This window comes from Alternaria burnsii, assembly GCF_013036055.1.
Source record: "Alternaria burnsii strain CBS107.38 chromosome Unknown 700, whole genome shotgun sequence".
NCBI classification, from domain to species: Eukaryota; Fungi; Ascomycota; class Dothideomycetes; order Pleosporales; family Pleosporaceae; genus Alternaria; species Alternaria burnsii.
In genome coordinates this window covers 565,653-585,287 of record NW_024066121.1, presented here as the reverse complement: position 1 = coordinate 585,287, position 19,635 = coordinate 565,653, and the positions used below count along the sequence as shown (strand labels likewise).

Below are 19,635 nucleotides of genomic sequence, written 5' to 3'. Positions count from 1 at the left end.
AGTCCCATACTCAACCTCAGGTGAGCCCTTTTCAGCACACATCAGTTTTCATGGCAAATTCCGTGCAAACCCTGTCCCTAGATTTTTGTGACATGTCTTTGGATTTGAACATGGCAAAAATTCGAATGACTGACCAGCTGACTGTAATCAGCCTCTTAGCTAAAACATGTCTTCCGATTCTCAACCTCCCTCAGAATGCTTGGGACCTGAATATCGTCCCGCAGCCCTGAAGCCGACAGCTACCGTCTCAACTCCTCTCAAACAGAAGAATGTCCATATTCTACCCCAGTCCCCTCAGTTGATAGCATTGCTCACGTAAGAGCCCCATGAACCATGGTCACTACCATAAAAGGGTGATTGACTAACAAGATCAAAGCATGATACGAGATCGCAACACAGGCCGCGCAGACTTCATCTTCTACAGCAACCGCATTATCCGTCTGCTTGTGGAGGAAGGCCTCAACCACCTGCCAACAGAGTCGCAGGAGATCACTACCCCTGTAGGCCGCACCTACTCTGGTGTCAAGTTCGAAGGCAAGATCTGTGGTGTCTCGATCATGCGTGCGGGAGAGTCCATGGAGCAAGGATTGAGGGACTGTTGTAGAAGTGTACGCATCGGAAAGATCTTGATCCAGAGGGATGAGGAGACCAGCAAGCCGAAACTGTACTACGACAAGCTACCCGAGGACATCAGCGATAGGTGGGTCTTGTTGCTGGATCCCATGCTGGCCACTGGTGGTTCAGCACTTATGGCTATTGATGTGCTCAAGTCGCGGGGCGTACCAGAGGAGCATATCCTCTTCCTCAACCTCATTGCCAGTCCAGAAGGCGCGCAGAACCTTGCGGATAAGTTTCCCAAGGTGAGGGTAGTTACCGCATTTGTTGATGCGGGTTTGGACGAGAAGAAGTAAGCTGCCCTTGACCAATCTGAGTATCCGTTACTGACAATATGTCCAGCTATATCGTCCCTGGGCTGGGCGACTTCGGGGACCGATTCTACACAATGTAAGAGTAGTCAACATGTCCGATTCATCAAGCGCATCTGTTGGGCGTAGAGCGGCTTGGTTTCGCTTGAGCATGGTAGCATAAGGTTGTTAAGACGAAGATGCATGATTTTGAACAATTTGGGAGTCTCTGATGTGCAAGCTTCATTACAAATTTCTATAGATGTTGCTCAGCTAACCATGAACACGTCTCAGCCTGATGCTGACAATGATGAAACGCCATTATGAATCTGTGGATCTTTTTGGTATCCTAAACGCCGTGCAAGCCGTGGCCCTTTCCCATGTTCCCATGTGTTATACAAGGCCCTAGGCCTTCATGTCCTGCTGCTCCTTCGCTCCTGCCGACAGGCGACTTAGTCGGCATACTCTCCCTCGGCATCAGGCTCGTCGTGCTCGATGAAGCCGCCGTCGCCATCATCTTCTTCTTGGTTGTGCGCCGTCGGCATTCGGCCCATGCGATTCGTACTCCGCGCGGTATCGACATTGCCCTTGGCTGCCTGCTTCGCAACCGCGTCACAGGCATCAATCCAGTCGGCATACACGTCGACGGGCGCACTGAGGTAGTTGATGTTTGTCTGGAAAGTCTGGCCGCAGACCTTGCACTGCAGGTTGCCGACACCGGACTTCTTTTCGATGGAGACGCTGACGGACTTTTCGTGGTTGCAGAAGAGGCATTGGAACGTGGTTGGGAGTTTCTCCTTCTGCAAGGGTGTTAGTCAGCGGAACCTCTAGAGGCATGGGGTATGGCGTGCCTTCTTGGGGCCTTGAGGCTTGCTGGAGGATTTGCGCTTGCCCTGTCATTGCCATTAGTTTGCGAATGCGATAGGTGAAGCCGGAGAAGACATGCCATTTTCTCGTCGTCTCTCGAGTCGCCGAATGTAGAAGGTGTGTGAATACGTGGCTATTGTCTAGCGACTGCGGTGTGGATATCAAGGCGTGGATTCGATGACTGTCGCGCTCTGGTCGTGTGCAGTGACGCGAAATCGCGAGTTTGGGGTGAATGCGTCTCGAGTCTCGCGTGGTTCCGACCGCCAAGATCCCTGTCGCTTCCCTTGCAGCTGCCGCATACGTCGATAGCCGATAAGCGTCCCCGCTCCTATCAGCGCTCTCTCCGAGCCTCATGCACGTGTATAGTCAGCTGTCCCTGTGGTGCTGGCACCGCCGGCGAGCTCCTAATATCTGACCACATTGCTCTTTCTCTTCCTTTCTTCTCCTCTCTTCTCTGGATCTTCCTGATCCCCTTTGACATCTGTTCAAAGTTGCGTTTGTGCCTCTCCTCCTTGCTACCTACGTCCACATCATCGTGTGTTTGTCCCACCATCGGCACTCACCGGTCTTTGTTTCACGTCCCAACACGAACCCGGCAATCTCAATTGCTATTTTCCTCAAGACCCGAGAGCTTGCGTTGCTTTGTATCAAGACTAACAATAGCAAACATGTCTTCTGAGAGCACTACCAGCGATGCTGTCCTTAAGGAGATCCTCGAAGGGCTCAAGGCCCTTCGATCGGAGAACTCCGTACTGGCAGCTTCAGTTGACAAAATCAACGGCCGTGTGAACATGCTGGCAGGCATCAAGCAAATCAAGGATGAGGCAGCAGATGCAGCTGCTAGTGGAAAGCTAGACGGCGAGAAGGCCAATGGTGTCGAACCAGAAAAGTCCAAGTCTGTAGAAGCCGTTAGCGAGCAGTATGAGCAGCCACCTTCAGATGCTGATGCTCAACCACGTCGCACGAGTGTATCCAAGATTTCAAAGATCATCTTGACTTCATATCCTGGTCAAGCTGGTGTCGACCCGTTGCCCATGCAATGGGGTGCCAAGGACCCTGCTGTTCGTGGCCCTGTCGTTGTTTCAAGACATGCGAACACTATCCGAAGACGCAACGGTATGTAAAGAAGAATTGCGTCAAAAATTGGCTTATCGCTAACGTATCTCAGCTATCGGTGCTCATGGTGGCTCGTACTCCATTTACAACGCTCTGGCCGTAGCAAGCAAGAACCTTGACATCACTCACAAGCCAGACTTCACTAACACCGAGCCTGCTGCAAAGATCGGTCCTTTCCCGCAATGGAGTGATCCAAAGAAGATCGTGGCCATGGATCCATACGGCCATCTTGCACCATGGCTGTACAAGGAAACCATGGACAAGGATGATGTGGAGATAAGACCTACGATTGCCATTACCAGAGCGCACATGAAGGTGCCAGAACTTGAGGAGAGCGTACGAAAAGGTAGACTTGTTCCCGACGGTAAGATTTGCATGAACGAGACAGGTGAAGTTGCCGTCACCAAGGTTGCAGTTGAGCCTGTATGGTATTTGCCTGGTGTTGCTGAGCGCTTCAATATTGGTAAGTCGTATCATTGCGGAGTCTTTTCTACCCTGACTAATGGACCCAAAAGATGAGGGAACTCTTCGCCGGACACTTTTCGAAGAGACTGGTGGCTCTTATCCTGAGCTCATCACCCGTCACGACATCAAGCTCTTCCTTCCTCCCATTGGCGGTATGACTGTCTACATCTTTGGTGACCCAGCAAAGATGTCCGATCCCAGCGCAAAGCTCGCTCTCCGCATCCACGACGAATGCAATGGAAGTGACGTATTCGGATCTGACATCTGCACATGCCGTCCTTACCTCACTTTCGGTATTGAAGAAGCAGTCAAGGAGGCCCAGAAGGGTGGCAGCGGTGTCGTCATCTACTTCCGCAAGGAGGGTCGTGCTCTTGGAGAGGTCACCAAATATCTTGTCTACAATGCTAGGAAGCGAGGCGAGGATCGTGCCAGCGAGTACTTCAAGCGCACTGAGAACATCGCGGGTGTCAAGGACATGCGTTTCCAGGCTCTGATGCCTGATATCCTGCACTGGCTTGGTATCACCAAGATTGACAGGATGCTCAGCATGTCCAACATGAAGCACGATGCTATTGTCGAGCAAGGTATTCCAATCCATGAGCGTGTGCCTATTCCCGATGACATGATTCCGGCGGATAGCCGCGTTGAGATCGATGCCAAGATCCAAGCTGGTTACTGTAAGTCTTTATACACTCTCATACCCTTGTGCATTGCTAACATGGGACTCACAGTCACAACCGGTCATGTCATGTCGATGGACGAGTTAGCAAACGTAAAGGGTCGTGGTTGGGATGATGTCGATGTAAGTGCAATCATGTGAACCTCATCTACATGAACGAGTCGATACTAACTTCAATTTACAGCATTGAAGCACCAGTTTATCAATTGGAAAAAAGTGCTGTTTTGTAGAAGTGTACTCCAAGAAATGCGATGATAGTCAAGAAAATCGCGGCTCCAACCGTACAGCCAAAACACAAAATAAAGAACAAAGATCACACTGCTCTACGACCATTCATACTTCTTGGTGCAAAACAGCAACCCAAAACCATGACTATTCACTGCTATCATTTGCATCACCTTCATACGCAAACAGTAATCACCAGGCTTACGCTCAATCTACAACATACAAGCGAACAACACCTTCTTCCAACCAATCGCTTACTGTCAAGTCCCCTCAGCACACGTATCCACCTAAACATACGCACGCATATCGCGTTCCCATTGTCAAATCTCCCACCGTTCACCGCACACATCCCCCTCCCCCACCAAGACCCAGTATCCACCTCACCATTCCAGTCATACTCGCATCTGCACGTGAGAAAAGCCCACATCACCTCTGCATCTCTACAAGACTAAACCCAGTCTGCGCAAACGATCCCCTTACTAACTATTGTGATCGCTGTCACTACACAAGCATGCCTGGTCCCTATCGCCCTTGTCCCCTGGTTTTTTTGACACCCGCGCGAAGCCCTACCCGCACCTACCGCGCATGGTCTCGTGTGACAGATACCGTATGCATGCAAAAGGCATTACGGCAGGATCAGGATCTACCGTCCGGTGTGTTACACGAGTTATGTGGATAAGCGTACGTAGAATCCAGGGTCTAGATGTCGGATTTTGTGGGTGGGCTGTGTGCACGTGTGAGTGGTGTAGGAGAAGTGGGGGAATAGGGTAGCTTGGTCGGTAGGGTAATGTGAACGGAGCAAAGGACACCGATTGATTGCCGGGAGCGGCCCGCTAGCTATGAAGTTTGACCGCTGGTGTTGGTACACGTTTTTTTTTCTTCTTCTAGTTTACCATTATTGCAGACCGCTTCTTTGATTGTGCGAGGATGTGTTCACTTGTAAATGGATACATGTCCACTATGATGCCTTGGTATGTTTCAGGTTCTGGGGAATGGAGGTTTAATGTGGTGGATAATTTTGCTTTCGCCATGATGTCGCCGTAGTTCTGTTAGTTCATCGTGCAAGGTGGACCGGGAAGATTGTGTTCTTATTTGCCCGAGTGTGGAAGGAAGAAAAATGTGCCATTTGGTTGGTTGGTCAGTTGTAAGAAATAACAAAGTGGAGTGCGGTGCAGTCTGGATAGTGGCGGTAAACCCGTCACATTGTCGGCGACCGTTTCTGCGTTGCCGCAGTGACAAGCGCTTCTCTACTCGCTCGCTCGAGAAGGAGGAAGCTGCAATTACTCGGCATGGTGGTGAGCGGGTATATGTTTCAGTATTCGGGAGGGATCGGCAGCAAGATCTGCCGTTGAAGCGTGTCTGGATTTGCGGAGAATTACTTGGGGCAAAGATGTCTGAGCTGATGGTGTAGTGGTGAGGGGTCATGTTGAGGAGGGGCCCGGCATCGTCACGAAAACACCAACGCCTGGAAGTTCTCTTCGGAACATGGAAAGCTAAGGTATGCGAGCTTTGGTTGTAGTGGCTGATCGTACCCGGTCCGAAAAGAGTACATGGGAATCTATCGTCGATGAGGATGCGGAATTGGAAAGATGCTGTAAACGGCCACGGCTATGACGGCGTGGAGGGGTACCCGCTTCCCGGGTCTGACATGCACGTCGGCATGGCTAACCACATCGCATGTACACAATGACGGACTGGGCAGCACGGCATGATGCTAGAGAACTTTCGGCTCCTGCATCTGCCTCTCAAATTGGACGGACAGGTGAACTGTTGGTCTGCCTATGGGATCTCTCGTGTATATACAAGAAGGGCCGCACTGTGCTTCTAAAGAGATTTGGCATGGTCCCTTATCAGCGTTTTGTTGAACGTCCGGTGTTAGGCGGCCAGCTGAGAGGGCATCGTTGGGATGAGGACTGTCAAATCGGAGCGTTGCCCGCTCTTCATGGAAAGCATGGCAACATGTGAGAGCAGCTGACGCGGAGGTGGAGCGAGACGAGGTAACAATCGTTCCAGAACCAAGTCAGACATAAGCATTGCCGACAGAGTTACGTTTTGTGGCATTCTAGTTGCAAAGTCAAAAGTGTGAGGGGTAGATCCGGGGATAGCAGGATGGCTCGAAATTATCCCCAGAAAATACTCGCAATCGTTCACTATTGCATCGCCAACTCCCTTTATTATTACTTACATGAGTGAATGATCAGTTGTGCAAGGGATGTCACTCTGATTGCGATTGTCTCAAGTATTAATGATATATTGCGACTTGTAACTTGCGACTTGCGACCCCTCGTGTACCCCCAAGCGGTAGAATGTCGGGTACGCGTCTCCCCCTCAATGGCTATGCAACGGAGGGTCTTTACCGATGTGACATCCACAACACGAGAGACCATTATCGAAGGGATGTGGGTAATAGCGACCGGTGTCGAACGCGTTGGTGTCCTCGCGTGTCTTTATGCTCCAACCGGATCACACGAAGGCGTTGGAAGGATGCCCTTGCAAGTGCAACGTTCTCGACTTTCAACGACAAGGGATTGTCATCTGCATTGCATGACACTGCATAAATAGAAACCTCAGCTGAGGCAATGTCGTCACCAGCAAAGTGGCCGATATGAATGAGGCTCATTGCAGGTCCGGTACCTGTCTCATTGTCGCACAAACCGCATGGTGGTCTGTAGAGGTGTCTGGAACTCGATAACAACTTAGGCTACGGATAAGCATACGTGTGCCCCTCGAACGTTCCTGATACACAGCAAGGAAGGCTCGCCCAGTTTCCAGGGCGAGTAACAAGGCAGAGCTGGTTCTGTCATCACCGCGCAGCCATGACGGGATGTTCATTGGGATGGCGGCTTGCATCCGCCGATGCCATGGTTTGAGGATGCGACGGCGCCGCTATGGCAGTGCACTCCCGCTCTTCCGGCGAGGCCTTGGATCGAGTTGCGCGATGCCAATCAGGAACGGTCGACACGAATGACCTGCCACACCGCAAGCGCACTCCAAGGCGAAATCGACCTTTCCGAATTGGCTACCTAGGTACAGTGCCAGTGTCTGCTTCATCACAACAAAGTGTTTCAGGTCTGTCATCCGCCTCGTCGTCGGCGGTGGCCAACTCACACCTGCAGCAGCTCGCAGCGGACTACCAGACTAGAGAAATGGACGTGAGGTGGTCTTGTGTGCACCAGGGGCGAGTCAGGGCGAGTCAAAGCATGACAGCACACCTCCCTTGCAAACACACTAATTCTGAACGTCCACGTTTTCTGGCGGTACCCACTTCGGCATGCATAACTAGCCCAAAAAGCCAGCGATGTCGAGTGGGGAGCTCCGGGCTGCTGATGCACTTGGCGTCGACCAGGGTGCCTGGAACAGCCAGAGGCGTCACTATACATACGTGCATTCGGTAGTATGGGGTGAATAGCGTCTAGGCGATTTAGACACCATTATTATACTACCCTCCCGCTCACTCCGTCATTCTTCAATTCCCAAACCGCAGTCAATTCTCCGACTTTGACATTCGCTCGTTGTCGATCGACGCACATCTTCGCCATGTCTAGCCACCCACGATACTACTTCTCACTACCTACCGAGGCGCCACAACGATCCCGCTCAGCAAGTCGGCGGCCACCTCTAACACCGTCAACTGTTTCTTCGCCATGCCTCACCACACTCGTGCCTGTAACTTCCCGACGGGATTCTGGCACATCAACGTCGGGCAGCCCGACCAAGGCCTCTATCCTCTTGGCTAAGGTTGCCTCATCGCCTACTACACCTCGAGGCGAGACGCCACCTGGAAGCCCAATGCTCACTCCACGGTCGAGGCTGCAGTCAGAACCGGCCTATTCTTCTGAGAGGCCATCGATGTCCAGGACTGAGAGTGACCGCTACGTCAGGCAATACAGGCAGCAGGGTAAGCACTGAATCGAATCACCTGCTACGAAGCAGCATAAGCTAACATTCTTCTAGATGGCTACATCAGCTTTCCTGACTTTGAGAAGTTTTGCCAAAACCAGAATCCATATGGCGAGCAACAGCAGCAAGCTGATGTCAGGACATGAACAGACATGCATGAGTCTTTGATGTTATGCAACAAGGACTTGTATTTTCAACAACACCCACCAACCCCATCACCGCATCGCCAGCCAGGCTTTCGCTCCTTACCATGGGTTGAAGTACCGTAATCTGGACCCAGAGCATCGCAAGTTGATAGTATTCTATCTTCTGCTTGACTGGTAGTCCATCTGACTATCACTGCATCGTCTTTGCTGTCAGCAAGAGTGAGAATGAACAGGGATCAGATCAGCAGATCAATGTCACGACAGTAATATGTCGAGATGTAAAGAGGAGGGAAGAAATCATTGAGGGTGGTGTGCGCGGGTATGTCTCGTCATGCTAGACGCAGCGATTTAGCTGCGGCCATGATCGCATTGTTGCCACATGGAGTGGAATGCTTGGCACTGCCTGGAGGACACCTGAGAATGAGTGCGACTCGAATTTGGATGGGGGCGCTAGCGTGTGCGAAGGGTAGTCTAGTCTGTTCGTTACAGCTGAAAGAACTGTAAAGGGATCTAGAGCCACTACAATGTAACCATATGTACATTACTCAACGTGTCCAATTTGACCGAGACCTGCCGTGAACGATGTTGTTGGTTTCCATTGCATTGCCAGGCATTTATGGCGTGAAGTTGGTCGTGCCCCATGTGCTCTCCATACTATGGCGGCGGCGGCGACGACGACGACGACGACGACGACTATGATAGTGCTTCGTTGCCATGATGTAACTGCAGCACCTCTCTCTGCTGTGCCCTGTTCATTATTGTGATGATTAACATGTACGCACTTTACACTTTTACTTGCAAATTCGCAAGACGCGACTCCAGGATTTCCACTTGCATCGCAACGCATAGAAGATCAAGCAGCTCAGCAGCCATGAAAGGACCCGTTCACTACGGATCTTCTAGATGATGTGTATCCGATTGGAGGTTGATGTTGCTGATCACCGCGCTCGATTTTGGGGCTTGGCACACGTGATGCGCTACTAAGCTCGCTTAACGGATTTTGAACACCACCAATTTGCGACTCTCAGCCTTTTGACATCGACAGCGACAACCACCCTCCCGACTACCGACAACAAGACTCGCAATCATGGCTGTCGGCAAGAACAAGCGTCTTTCAAAGGGAAAGAAGGGTCTCAAGAAGAAGACCGACACCTTCGCGAAGAAGGACTGGTACAACATCAAGGCCCCAGGAACTTTCGCCGTCCGAGAGTAAGAATTCCCGCTGCGCTGTACACGGGGACTCAATGCTTACTCTTCGCTCTTTGTAGTGTCGGAAAGACCCTCGTCAACCGTACCACCGGTCTCAAGAACGCCAACGACGCTCTGAAGGGCCGGATATTCGAGGTTTCGCTCGCCGATCTCCAGAAGGATGAGGACCACGCTTTCCGCAAGGTCAAGCTCCGCGTCGACGAGGTCCAGGGCAAGAACTGCCTGACCAACTTCCACGGTCTCGACTTCACCTCCGACAAGCTCCGCTCCCTCGTCCGCAAGTGGCAATCCCTCATCGAGGCCAACGTCGTTGTCAAGACCACCGACGACTACCTCCTCCGCCTCTTCTGCATTGCCTTCACCAAGCGACGACCGAACCAGGTCAAGAAGACCACATACGCCCAGTCGTCCCAGATCAGGGCCATCCGCAAGAAGATGGTTGAGATCATGGCCCGCGACGCCAGCTCATGCACCCTCGCCCAGCTTACCCAGAAGCTCATCCCCGAGGTCATCGGTCGCGAGATCGAGAAGGCCACCCAGGGCATCTACCCTCTCCAGAACGTATGTGGTCTGCAGCACAACGGTGGATGACACAGGCTAACGTAACCCAGGTACACGTACGAAAGGTCAAGCTCCTCAAGGCACCCAAGTTCGACCTTGGTGCCCTCCTCGGTCTCCACGGCGAGTCAAGCCAGGATGACTCTGGCCAGAAGGTTGAGCGTGAGTTCAAGGAGACCGTCCTTGAGCAGGTTTAAGGTCTTGTTGGATAGGCAAGGGGTTCTTGGGTCTTTTCAACTTTCCGCGGCATGATATCGGCATTCCAAAGGTGTTTGTGTTTACAAATGAAAGATAAACATGGCCCTTGATGCGATCCCGCGGCAGTGATGGCGTGCATGGGGTACGATCCGCATCTGGTGTTAACAGGTCATGCGGGAAAAGTATCATGGAAATGACATTGATGAGTTCCAAATTCATACCTACTGCCATGCGTTCTTGATCGTGTCTGTGGTATGGCGGTCCCATCCTGACGGCTGGGTTGCAGTCGTGACCATGCCTACGTCGTGCGTTGTATGCTGCAGTCAACATTCGCGCATCGGAAAATCCTATAGAATTGGGGTGGAGCTACGGCACCCTTTGATCATGAAGATGGTGTTCTAGGAGCAGTGTGAACATGCGAGAGTAGTGGCATGGTACAGATTTGAATAAAAAAAAGTCCGAAGTAAAGTCGAGGAATGCCTCGACGGATGAGATTCACACCACCACTATCCGCACAGTACTTTCATGCTTGTCCTCGGACAGGCTACGTTCGTGACACAAACAAAAACTAATGCCTTCCGCCAGAATTGAACTGACGACCTCGTCATTACTAGTGACGCGCTCTACCACTGAGCTAGGAAGGCTGAATTGAAGCTGTAGTGCTTACTGTTGAAGAATTGTAAATCTCATTAATCCATATCCTTATTTGTTGTGCAGCCTGTAGTCTCCGAACATCTCATCTACAATCGTTCAGGTTGAGGGGTTGGAGCACTTCACTAGAACTAGCCAAAATCGGAGGTCATCTTCCGACAACGTCCTTGCAACGTCCAAACACCCATGCACAAAAGTCTCCGATTGCGTCTCCAACCTCCGATGTACTCCCTAGACACCATCACGATCTCCCAGCTATAAAGTTCGATCTGTACTCTAAACTCTGATAACAGAACACCAGGTCACCAACGCCCATTGCGGTCCTACTTCGTTCATAGTCCTGCGGTGTACAAATGCCAATGTGACAATCAATAAATTATCGTGTACATCGAAGAGTCTCGACTCTGATGATCAATTATGATGATGTGGCTTTGCGTTTTCTCTTTCGCGTGGAAGCGGGAAGACGATTCAAGTTTCAGCGTTGGTGGTGTGTTGGTGTTGAGCGGCACCTCACCGCTACTTTGACGGGGAGGAGACGTCAGCGCTTTCGCGAAGTAGCGATACCACGGTACGAAAGGCTGGACATCGGGATCGATCGCAACTGTAGAAGGTACGAGGGATGTGATATGGGGATGTGGGAGAGAGTTTAGCTTGAGGTTAAGTGGGTATATTGGGTGGGGAGGCTCGGCTTTGGGCTGGGGTGAATTGTAAGACTGGGTGGATCACGAACCTGGGACAGAATGCGTTCTCATCGTCGATGGTGATGGTTTGTCCGATGTTGTTGTATCCTAGATGCTTGCTTGCTTGCGAGTACGCATATACAGCGGTCCGATTCATGTAGCTACCTTACTGGCCCCGTGCCCCGGTCAAATAGTCGCGGACACATACTATCGCGGCTCCGCAACGTCTTCCATATAGTTCTCTCGACATCGCCAGCCGCATATCGCGCGGCTATTATGTACGTCCGTATGCTGGTCATGCATGCACGTTGGCTCCGGTGAAAGCCCCAGTCTCAACGCTAACCAATCCTCCGCACAACCTTGCTAGTAGGCAACCCCTCCCTTCTTCTGATCCTGACCCGGATATCCCCCTTGGGAACCCTTGTGACCGCTCCATCAACCGCTTTTGGAAATACCCACCTGGCCTCTTTCCTCTTAGCATCCTCTTTCTCCCGATTCGCTACCTCTTTAGCAGCCTTTTGCTCCGCAGTAAGGGCCTCGGCACCAAATGACGCTTCATTACCTGCTTCTTGGATGTGATCAAAGAAGCTCTTCTTTGGCGCAGGCGCAATTTCCCAAAGTTGGGTGACACCTGATACGATAGAGATGATGAGATCGGTCTTGTAGGACTGAGAGCTATAGGCAGGCGATAAGACAGACGATGAGGGGGGAGTGTTGAGAAAGCGGTTGGGTCGAAACGTTTCTGGGGAGGCATGAAATGCTGACGACGAGTTTATGAGTGATTGAGAGAGACCCATGTCGATATATGTACCCGTTTCTAGTTCCCATTGCTCCTTCCCACCAGGACCGTCCTCCTGTAGATGGAGTGACTTCTTGACTCTGTATGTGCTGGCGGAACAGGTATGTAGACGTCGAGCTTCGTTGATGCATGAGCGAAGATAAGGCAGAGAACTTGACGTCAGCGCTTCCTTCACTGAGCCGAAGCGAATTTCCGGTGGTGCCGGAAAAGACGGATGTATTGATGGGGGTTGTACAGCTTGAGCCCAGGCCTTGGATTCTGCTTTGATATTCTCGAGAGGTGACCCTTCTGGAGCCTTTACGTCTTGCGCCTTGGATGACGAGTAGATGTGAAGAACTGTCCAAAATACAAGTGGTATGACGTCTGAGTAGATACCATGTACTAGATGGAGACCAATAGAAGCTCGTAACTCGGCTGGTAGTTCGTGTTTGGTAAATAGCTCGTTAAGCTTCATAAGGGGAGTGACTACGTCAGCGTCCGTGTCTTCCTCTCCGCTCACGCTCTCGTCATCGTCTGGCACCCTCCTTACTGGTGGATGTGTCAACTCTGTAAACAGATTCGCAAAGTTCTTCAGCAATCTCTTTCTTGCCAGAGCTGCTCCCGGCAAGCCCTGAACAGGCGTCAATCGCGGTAACCCGAGAGCGAGAGCCCAAAATCGTTCGTTGCAGCTTGCCAGATCAGTAGCAAGCAGTTGGTAAGACTCTGTAAACTGTGCTCCGACGATTGGGGGTAAAATAGCATTGCAACAAAATTCGTTGAGCAGTGTGAACAGATCACATTCGGCCTCAGAGGTGCCATCCGTAAGTTCCACGTTGGAGACGCGCTCCCATTGCATCTGGTCGACAATAGATGAGTTGAATGTAACGAAGTCCGGAAGCGATTCGGTTAATATGCGCAGCGATGCTTTGATCAAACCTTCCTCGGCCACACCTTTGTATAGCTCCGTCTCCACGACCTGATTGATTTCGTTCTGAATCTCAAGATAATGGCTCTCCATTACTTTCGGGAGGTTGAAAGTGTTTCGAAGAATAGCGAGTTGGCTGCTGTCTGGCAGCTCCAAACTATGCAAGTTCTTATAGATCTGGCCAAGCAAGGAATCTGAAAGCAGGATGTTATGTTTGGTCCCAGCTGCCTGGTATGCCAGTATGCTTGCAGTTGCAGAATCCCTATTGCCAGTTAGATCAACCCAACGGGCATTATCAACACGCTTACCGGACGCCGTTCAACCACTCCTCGCCTCCAAAAATAATGCTCCAAAGATGACGTACACCCGGGATCCAGTATGGCAGCGATTGTACCCGTCTCTTCCCATCTTGGCTTTTGACAACTTTTCCCGAACTTGATAGCAGCCTCGTAGGTAATAACACGAAGACCGCCGAAATCGCAAACGTAGGTAACAGATCGAACCAGGAGAAGTCTTCGGGTATAGCTTTTTCAAGAGTTTGACCAAGACCAAAGTACCAAGCTAGAACGAGTATGAATGGACTGAATAGTGTGAGGTAGCATAATGGTAGAAACAACGTCCTTATAATGCCATTCGAGGCATATACGCTCAGGAACAGAGTCCTGAGGGAACCCATGTTGGCGGTGACAAAAGCAACGGTCTCCCCGCGCGTGCTCGGCGACCGCTTGTCCTGAGATGACGAAAAGGAAAATGCCCAGCTCTCGGTGCGTTCCGGAGAATACCTGTAGAGGGTTTGTTGCGCGCGGTGAGGTCGTGAATAACAGTCGAATGATGTTCAGCCTCACGCCATGAGGCTCTTGCTCGGCGAGCTCGGGGTTTTGGAGCTGCGACCAGTCGGTAAGAACGGTTAAAACCGTTATGAAGGATTCAAGAACCTTGCAGGGTGTGATTTGATGCGGCTGAAAGTGATGTTTTGTAGGCCACGGTAACATTCAATGCACGCTAGGGGATGGATCCCTGCTCAGCTCGCTTATGAAAGGGCCTAAACATAGACCCCTCAGCCCTATCGCGACACTGTGAGACGGAAACATTGCACATTGTGGTATTAGAAGAGTACTAAGCTATCAACCTTAAAAAGTACGTGCTTTCAGCCCTCGCGGTACACCAGTCTGTGATGTCAAACGCCCTTTGTCAACCAAGACTGTCATTCAGACCGCTATCATTCCCGTTGCGCCCTTCCCAACATGAAAACATTAATCCCACTCAGCAGCTTAACAAATCATATAAATCCCAACTAACGATCCTCATAGCATCAAGATTCATCAAGACGAACACTCAAAAATTCCGGAGCTACGCTCTCAAGTACACTCATAATGTCACCCTCAAGCATTCCCACGGTCCTAAACTTCATAACGGGCAACAAGAACAAGCTCGCCGAAGTCCAAGCAATTCTTTCTGGTGTCATCGAGCTGCGGAATCAAAACGTCGATCTAGTCGAGATCCAAGGCACCGTTGAAGAAGTCACAAAAGATAAGGCACGCAGAGCAGCCGAAGCGGTAGGTACAACAACAATCTAACCCACCTCGTGCCTTGATATGGTAACACAGAATTCTCATGAAGCGAAATCAGTAGTTGTACATTTAGGATTTTGTTGGTTGCTAACGAACCCATGATTCAGATTCAAGGTCCTGTCTTAGTAGAAGACACATGTCTCTGCTTCAAAGCTATGAACGATCTTCCGGGACCGTATATGTATGTCGCCTTTCTCTTCAAACCCTTCCCCTTCCTCCTTTCCTTGTCTTCTACCCCATGTAATCCATTGACACATCTTATCAACTCCTCTCCAATGATCTCCCTTGAACAGCCGCCTCTCTAACACCCCTGATCCGCCAGTAAATGGTTCATGCTCTCCCTTGGCGCCTCCAACCTCCACAAAATGCTCTCCGGCTTTGACGACAAGTCCGCCCAAGCCGTATGCACATTCGGATACTGCGAGGGACCAGGCCACGAAGCGATTCTCTTCCAAGGACGCACAGATGGGAAGTTGGTAGAAAGCCGGGGTCCAACTGTTTTCGGTAAGTGGCATATTCTTTCATTATTGTGTCGAAAGTGTGGGAGGGCTTGAGAAGGAGTACGAGGAGCTGACGATGTAAAGGTTGGGACTCGTGCTTCGAGTACGAAGGCCAGACGTATGCTGAGATGGAAAAGAGCGAGAAGAATAAGATTAGCCATCGGGCTAAGGCACTGGACAAGTTGAAGGAGTGGCTGGCGAGCAAGAAAACTGAGGCGTAGAAGAGCATTTTGATTGCTGTAGCGCCTAGAGCACAAGAAGAGGGTCGAAGTGATAGTCAACCTCACCATAACTCTTTTGAGAAAAACATCGTCTTGGTATCATAACACATGCCATCATATCACGTCGTACCTTTTTCCCCTCTCCCTCTAGATATTTCCAACTCGACCTACTCTTCCCCTTCCGCATTCTGCCTGTCTTTCCTCCACTGCTCAATCCATTGCTCCACCCGCTCCAAGTTGCCCTCGACGTCCTCGTTACTCTCACTCCTCAGCTCCACCACGATCTCTTCTTTATAGCTCTCCCTCGCCTCGTCAAGCAGAACCTGCATGATTTCACTGTCCATATTTTCCTCCAGCTTCTTCCCCTTGTAGCCCCGCGCGGTGAGACGATCGTATAAAAGTGTGCTGTCGCAGCGCAGCACGATGACGAGGTCGATCCAGCGTTCGGGGAACAGGTCGCACGCGTGCCAGTCGAGGATATAGCCGCCTGTGCTGGCTAGGGGGAGGGATTCCAGGTGGTCGAGTAGCTGGATGGAACACACATTAGCCCGGAGAACCATGGTTTTTATAAGGATATTACATACTTTGTCTTCGTCTACAACCCAACTCCCTGTCTCCTCATCTTTGCCCTCATGGAAGCCCTCATCTTTGACAATCTGATTCACGGAGACGTGCTTGAATCCTGTTGCTTGCGCTAATTGCTCAGCGTGTGTTGTCTTTCCTACTCCGGGTGTACCCGTGATGACAATGTTTGGGTTCTGGCGCGCCATTTCCTCGTCGTCTCTAGTCGCAAAGTTGTGATCGGTCTCAGTCGCGTAGTTGGCAGGCTGTTGCGAGTTGTAGGCTTGCGCAAGTCGTTATTTATATGTGCCTTGCGATTAGGATTTATTGCCAGATACAGGTATATCTTGCAGGGTAATTGTGGTAGTACTTTGCGGGATGAGGATGGTAGTGTATTGTGTAGCGTTCAGGTGCTCAGTCGCGTCCGCTGCTGATCGCATTCCAGAATTATTTTTCGAGCGCCCGAACTTCACCCGGCACAACCCCCACTACCCCGCACTACTCATCCTGACATGGCCCCCAAGACAAAGCAAATGCACAGCATCTGAAGTGTGACGGCGAGTGCAAGGATACCTATGTAAGCACAGCATGTGTAATATCCTTGTAGAACTCATTGATAGTTGGTTGGGTCCGGGAATGAGGCGAGCGTTATCACACACACTCCTACCGAGGCAGATCAACATGCATCAACAGCATGAGCAAATCATACTGGCTCCTACCAAAAGTGAGGCTTCAAACTTTTCTTTTCATTGACCCGTAACATGCGCTCAAGACTACCTACGCCGTCTAAAATACCTCGTCAACATAAACGTCCCTGAACCCAAGGAAAACATGCTGCAAAACCCCACCTAGACAACGCCGTAGATGCTAGCGATTGGTGGTTGTAAGAGCCCAGGAACCTGTTCGAGCAGATGTCTGGAGGGGTGAGAAGAAGTGGTGGTGGGGGAGGGTAGAGAACTGAGTAGTTCTTAAGATATCTAGTCCAGAGGAAGCTCCAACCAACCATTGCCGAACGAACACCCCCGAACTCTTTTGATGCAGTATTACGCCGAGTAAGAAATCGTGAAGTGAAATATCGGACGTGGAGAGTCGTTTCAAAAAGACATCTCAGTGTGACAGAAGGCGGCTAGGAGGCTAGCTTGAACTGCACATGCCGCTTAGAACGACCTGGGGATATTGTGATCTTGGGAATGCGAGATTATTTTCGTCGAGTGTTTAGCTCTGCTTGCACTCAGCAGCCTCCTGCTTTGGTTTTGTGCCGTCGTTCTAGAATCGTGTTAGTTGGTGTTTATTCAAACAGCGACTATAACTGCTTACCTCGTCGTCTGATTCCTCCTCCTCGTCGCGGTCATCGCTGAGCTCATCCTCGTCCTCATCGTCTTCGTCCTCAAACTCGCCCTCGTCAAAGTCCTCAAGGTTCTCGTACTGAAGGGCCTCGCCGGTGAACCAGTCAATGGCGCGGGGGATGAGCTTCTCCTTGATGTCCTCACCGAGCTGGTAGTCGAGTTCGAGACGCTCCTCAATATCAGAGGTGGCATCATCATCGTCTTGTGGGGGCTTGGGCGGGTCGAAGAAGTTGAAGAACGACTCTGTAGGCACGGTCTTCTTAACGACGCGGGTCTGCTTGGTGTCTGAAAGCTGTTAGTCTGCTATCACCTCGTGACGGCGATTTAAAACTCACTCTTGTTCCTCTGCTTCTTGCTCTCGATGCGGACAGTCAAGTCCTTGCCTGCCTTCCAGTCGACCTTGTCACCCTCGGCGTGGTCGTAGATGAAGTCACCTCCGTAGCCGTTCTCCTCCTGGTAGAAGTAGGTCTTGGTGATGGTCTTGTTGGTGAAGAAATCGTTTTCCTCGAATTCAAAGATGAGGCGGAAACCGGGGCGGTCGAGGTACTCCATGCGGATGTCGGTCAGGTGCTTCAGAGCAGCCTCGTCGCGATCTGTGATCATCTCGGCGAGCGAGATCTGGTTCTTCATGGCGCTGAGCCAGAACTCTGGAATACCCTTGACATCCTTGCCCTCGTCCTTGTTGAGCTCAGGCTCGGGCTGGTCCTCATCCTCGTCATCCTCGTCTTGCTGCTCGCCGACCTTGACTTGGTCTTCTGAGGGCTCCTCGTTGCCGTTGACGATCTTGGCACGGGTCTGGTATAGCGGTGTGAACTTGGCGAAGTACTTCTTCTCGAGCTGCAGGACCTCCTCTTGGAACTCAGCCTCGAGCTTGGAGTGCTCCTTCTGGACGCCCTTGAGGCCGGCAACACGGCGGCGGACCGAGGCTGGGAGCGACTCAATGTAGCCGCTTGAGCGGCCGACGAGCGAGCCGAGCTTGTTCTGCATCATGGCGACGAGGGCGGGGTTGGCAGCGAACAGGCCGGCGGCGGTGCGCTCTAGTTCCTCTGTGCGAAAAATCGAGTTAGCGGTCAAGGCCTTGACGACGATACAAGGCGGGGTTGGAGGGGCAGGAATTTGCGACATACCTTCCTTGATGGTGCCCACGCCGGGCTGCTGAGCGCGCGACGATATCGGGGCAGCATTTGCGGGTGTGTTCTGGGGGGTGCTGGCAGGGCGCACGTTAGAATGCGGTACGTCCATGATGGGGGGGCTTGTTGTGGTGGTGTTTTTGGGAGACAAAATTGTGTGGCGGAGGGTTGGGAAGCGACTTACGGGGCGGATATGGAATCCATCTTCTTATTGCGGATCGGCTCAGACATCTTGGCGAATGAGTGATGTCGGTCTGGCTGTGGCGAGATTGTTGGGCGAAAGGTGGATGTTGTGGGTGAGCCGCAGAATTGTTCGGCGGGTTGAGCGAGAAGGACAGGCGCTACGCAAGGTTGTTTTCGCCCCTCTCTATGGCTAGTTGCAGGCTAGTGGAAAATGCAACCGTAGGCTGGCAAACAGCAACACACTGGGACTGCGCGACCAGACGATAGACACTGCCCGTTGGATGGAGGCGGCTACAATCAAGCCAGAGCGGCAGGCGAGGTGGTTTTTGTACCTTGACCGTCTTTTCGCAGCGACATGGCACGTGTGCCCTTGCTTGCATCTCTCCGACACCCAGCAAACGAGCGATTCAAGTTTATCTGGCGGCGATACCTCACTTGCTTGTGCGCGCAGTAGTCTACCACGTCGACTGCCCTGCCCTGCACTGACACCACGGCCGACCTTGGCCGCCGGTACTTGGAGAGGGTACTCGGAGAGGGTACTCGGAGACGGGAGAGCGTGCATTTTCCACCCTGTCCAATCCCACGCCCGGACACGCCCCGACTGCACATTGTCACCATCGTGAGTCGACTCGGAGCTCGACACGGATGCACTAAGCAGCAGCATGCACATATCCTACCTAGGTACTCTTTGCGATCTCTACACACACCCGATCAGCGTCAGCTTCGATCAGTAGCCACACCTGCCTTCTAGAACAAAGCGGGTCTCTGCAAAATCCTTAGCAAACCCTTAGCAAAATCTCTCTGGCCCATGGCACCACCCT

The 19,635-nt window shown here is 51.6% G+C and overlaps 10 protein-coding genes across 10 annotated transcripts; 6 read left to right on the top strand and 4 right to left on the bottom strand.

Annotated features, from left to right (window-relative positions):
- Positions 1-166: 166 nt before the first annotated feature.
- On the top strand, positions 167-1,009 carry GT037_009291 (uncharacterized protein; the record flags this gene model as incomplete). The annotated part of the gene is made up of 3 exons (XM_038934338.1): positions 167-315; positions 377-907; positions 958-1,009. The coding sequence occupies 3 exons, from the start codon at positions 167-169 to the stop codon at positions 1,007-1,009; spliced, it is 732 nt and encodes a 243-aa protein (XP_038783140.1).
- Positions 1,010-1,357: 348 nt separating this feature from the next.
- GT037_009290 (uncharacterized protein) lies at positions 1,358-2,325 on the bottom strand (the record flags this gene model as incomplete). Its single annotated transcript, XM_038934337.1, has 2 exons — positions 1,358-1,705; positions 2,131-2,325. The coding sequence occupies 2 exons, from the start codon at positions 2,323-2,325 to the stop codon at positions 1,358-1,360; spliced, it is 543 nt and encodes a 180-aa protein (XP_038783139.1).
- Positions 2,326-2,440: 115 nt separating this feature from the next.
- GT037_009289 (uncharacterized protein) lies at positions 2,441-4,222 on the top strand (the record flags this gene model as incomplete). Its single annotated transcript, XM_038934336.1, has 5 exons — positions 2,441-2,888; positions 2,941-3,351; positions 3,404-4,030; positions 4,085-4,155; positions 4,217-4,222. 5 exons carry the CDS (start codon positions 2,441-2,443, stop codon positions 4,220-4,222), a joined length of 1,563 nt encoding a protein of 520 aa, XP_038783138.1.
- A 1,721-nt stretch (positions 4,223-5,943) lies between these two features.
- GT037_009288 (uncharacterized protein) lies at positions 5,944-6,343 on the top strand (the record flags this gene model as incomplete). The annotated part of the gene is made up of 2 exons (XM_038934335.1): positions 5,944-6,218; positions 6,271-6,343. The coding sequence occupies 2 exons, from the start codon at positions 5,944-5,946 to the stop codon at positions 6,341-6,343; spliced, it is 348 nt and encodes a 115-aa protein (XP_038783137.1).
- A 1,340-nt stretch (positions 6,344-7,683) lies between these two features.
- GT037_009287 (uncharacterized protein) lies at positions 7,684-8,303 on the top strand (the record flags this gene model as incomplete). The annotated part of the gene is made up of 2 exons (XM_038934334.1): positions 7,684-8,155; positions 8,212-8,303. Coding segments are annotated over 2 exons (564 nt in total), but the record flags the coding sequence as incomplete, so codon positions are not given.
- A 1,087-nt stretch (positions 8,304-9,390) lies between these two features.
- GT037_009286 (40s ribosomal protein s1) lies at positions 9,391-10,267 on the top strand (the record flags this gene model as incomplete). The annotated part of the gene is made up of 3 exons (XM_038934333.1): positions 9,391-9,512; positions 9,572-10,073; positions 10,124-10,267. The coding sequence occupies 3 exons, from the start codon at positions 9,391-9,393 to the stop codon at positions 10,265-10,267; spliced, it is 768 nt and encodes a 255-aa protein (XP_038783135.1).
- Positions 10,268-11,937: 1,670 nt separating this feature from the next.
- Positions 11,938-13,978, bottom strand: GT037_009285 (cytochrome p450 protein; the record flags this gene model as incomplete). Its single annotated transcript, XM_038934332.1, has 2 exons — positions 11,938-13,564; positions 13,611-13,978. The coding sequence occupies 2 exons, from the start codon at positions 13,976-13,978 to the stop codon at positions 11,938-11,940; spliced, it is 1,995 nt and encodes a 664-aa protein (XP_038783134.1).
- A 697-nt stretch (positions 13,979-14,675) lies between these two features.
- On the top strand, positions 14,676-15,594 carry GT037_009284 (ham1-like protein; the record flags this gene model as incomplete). The annotated part of the gene is made up of 4 exons (XM_038934331.1): positions 14,676-14,858; positions 14,981-15,054; positions 15,196-15,377; positions 15,458-15,594. 4 exons carry the CDS (start codon positions 14,676-14,678, stop codon positions 15,592-15,594), a joined length of 576 nt encoding a protein of 191 aa, XP_038783133.1.
- A 167-nt stretch (positions 15,595-15,761) lies between these two features.
- Positions 15,762-16,595, bottom strand: GT037_009283 (p-loop containing nucleoside triphosphate hydrolase protein; the record flags this gene model as incomplete). The annotated part of the gene is made up of 3 exons (XM_038934330.1): positions 15,762-16,121; positions 16,179-16,438; positions 16,526-16,595. The coding sequence occupies 3 exons, from the start codon at positions 16,593-16,595 to the stop codon at positions 15,762-15,764; spliced, it is 690 nt and encodes a 229-aa protein (XP_038783132.1).
- A 775-nt stretch (positions 16,596-17,370) lies between these two features.
- On the bottom strand, positions 17,371-18,862 carry GT037_009282 (nucleosome assembly protein; the record flags this gene model as incomplete). Its single annotated transcript, XM_038934329.1, has 5 exons — positions 17,371-17,421; positions 17,473-17,786; positions 17,837-18,547; positions 18,629-18,708; positions 18,816-18,862. 5 exons carry the CDS (start codon positions 18,860-18,862, stop codon positions 17,371-17,373), a joined length of 1,203 nt encoding a protein of 400 aa, XP_038783131.1.
- Positions 18,863-19,635: the final 773 nt, after the last annotated feature.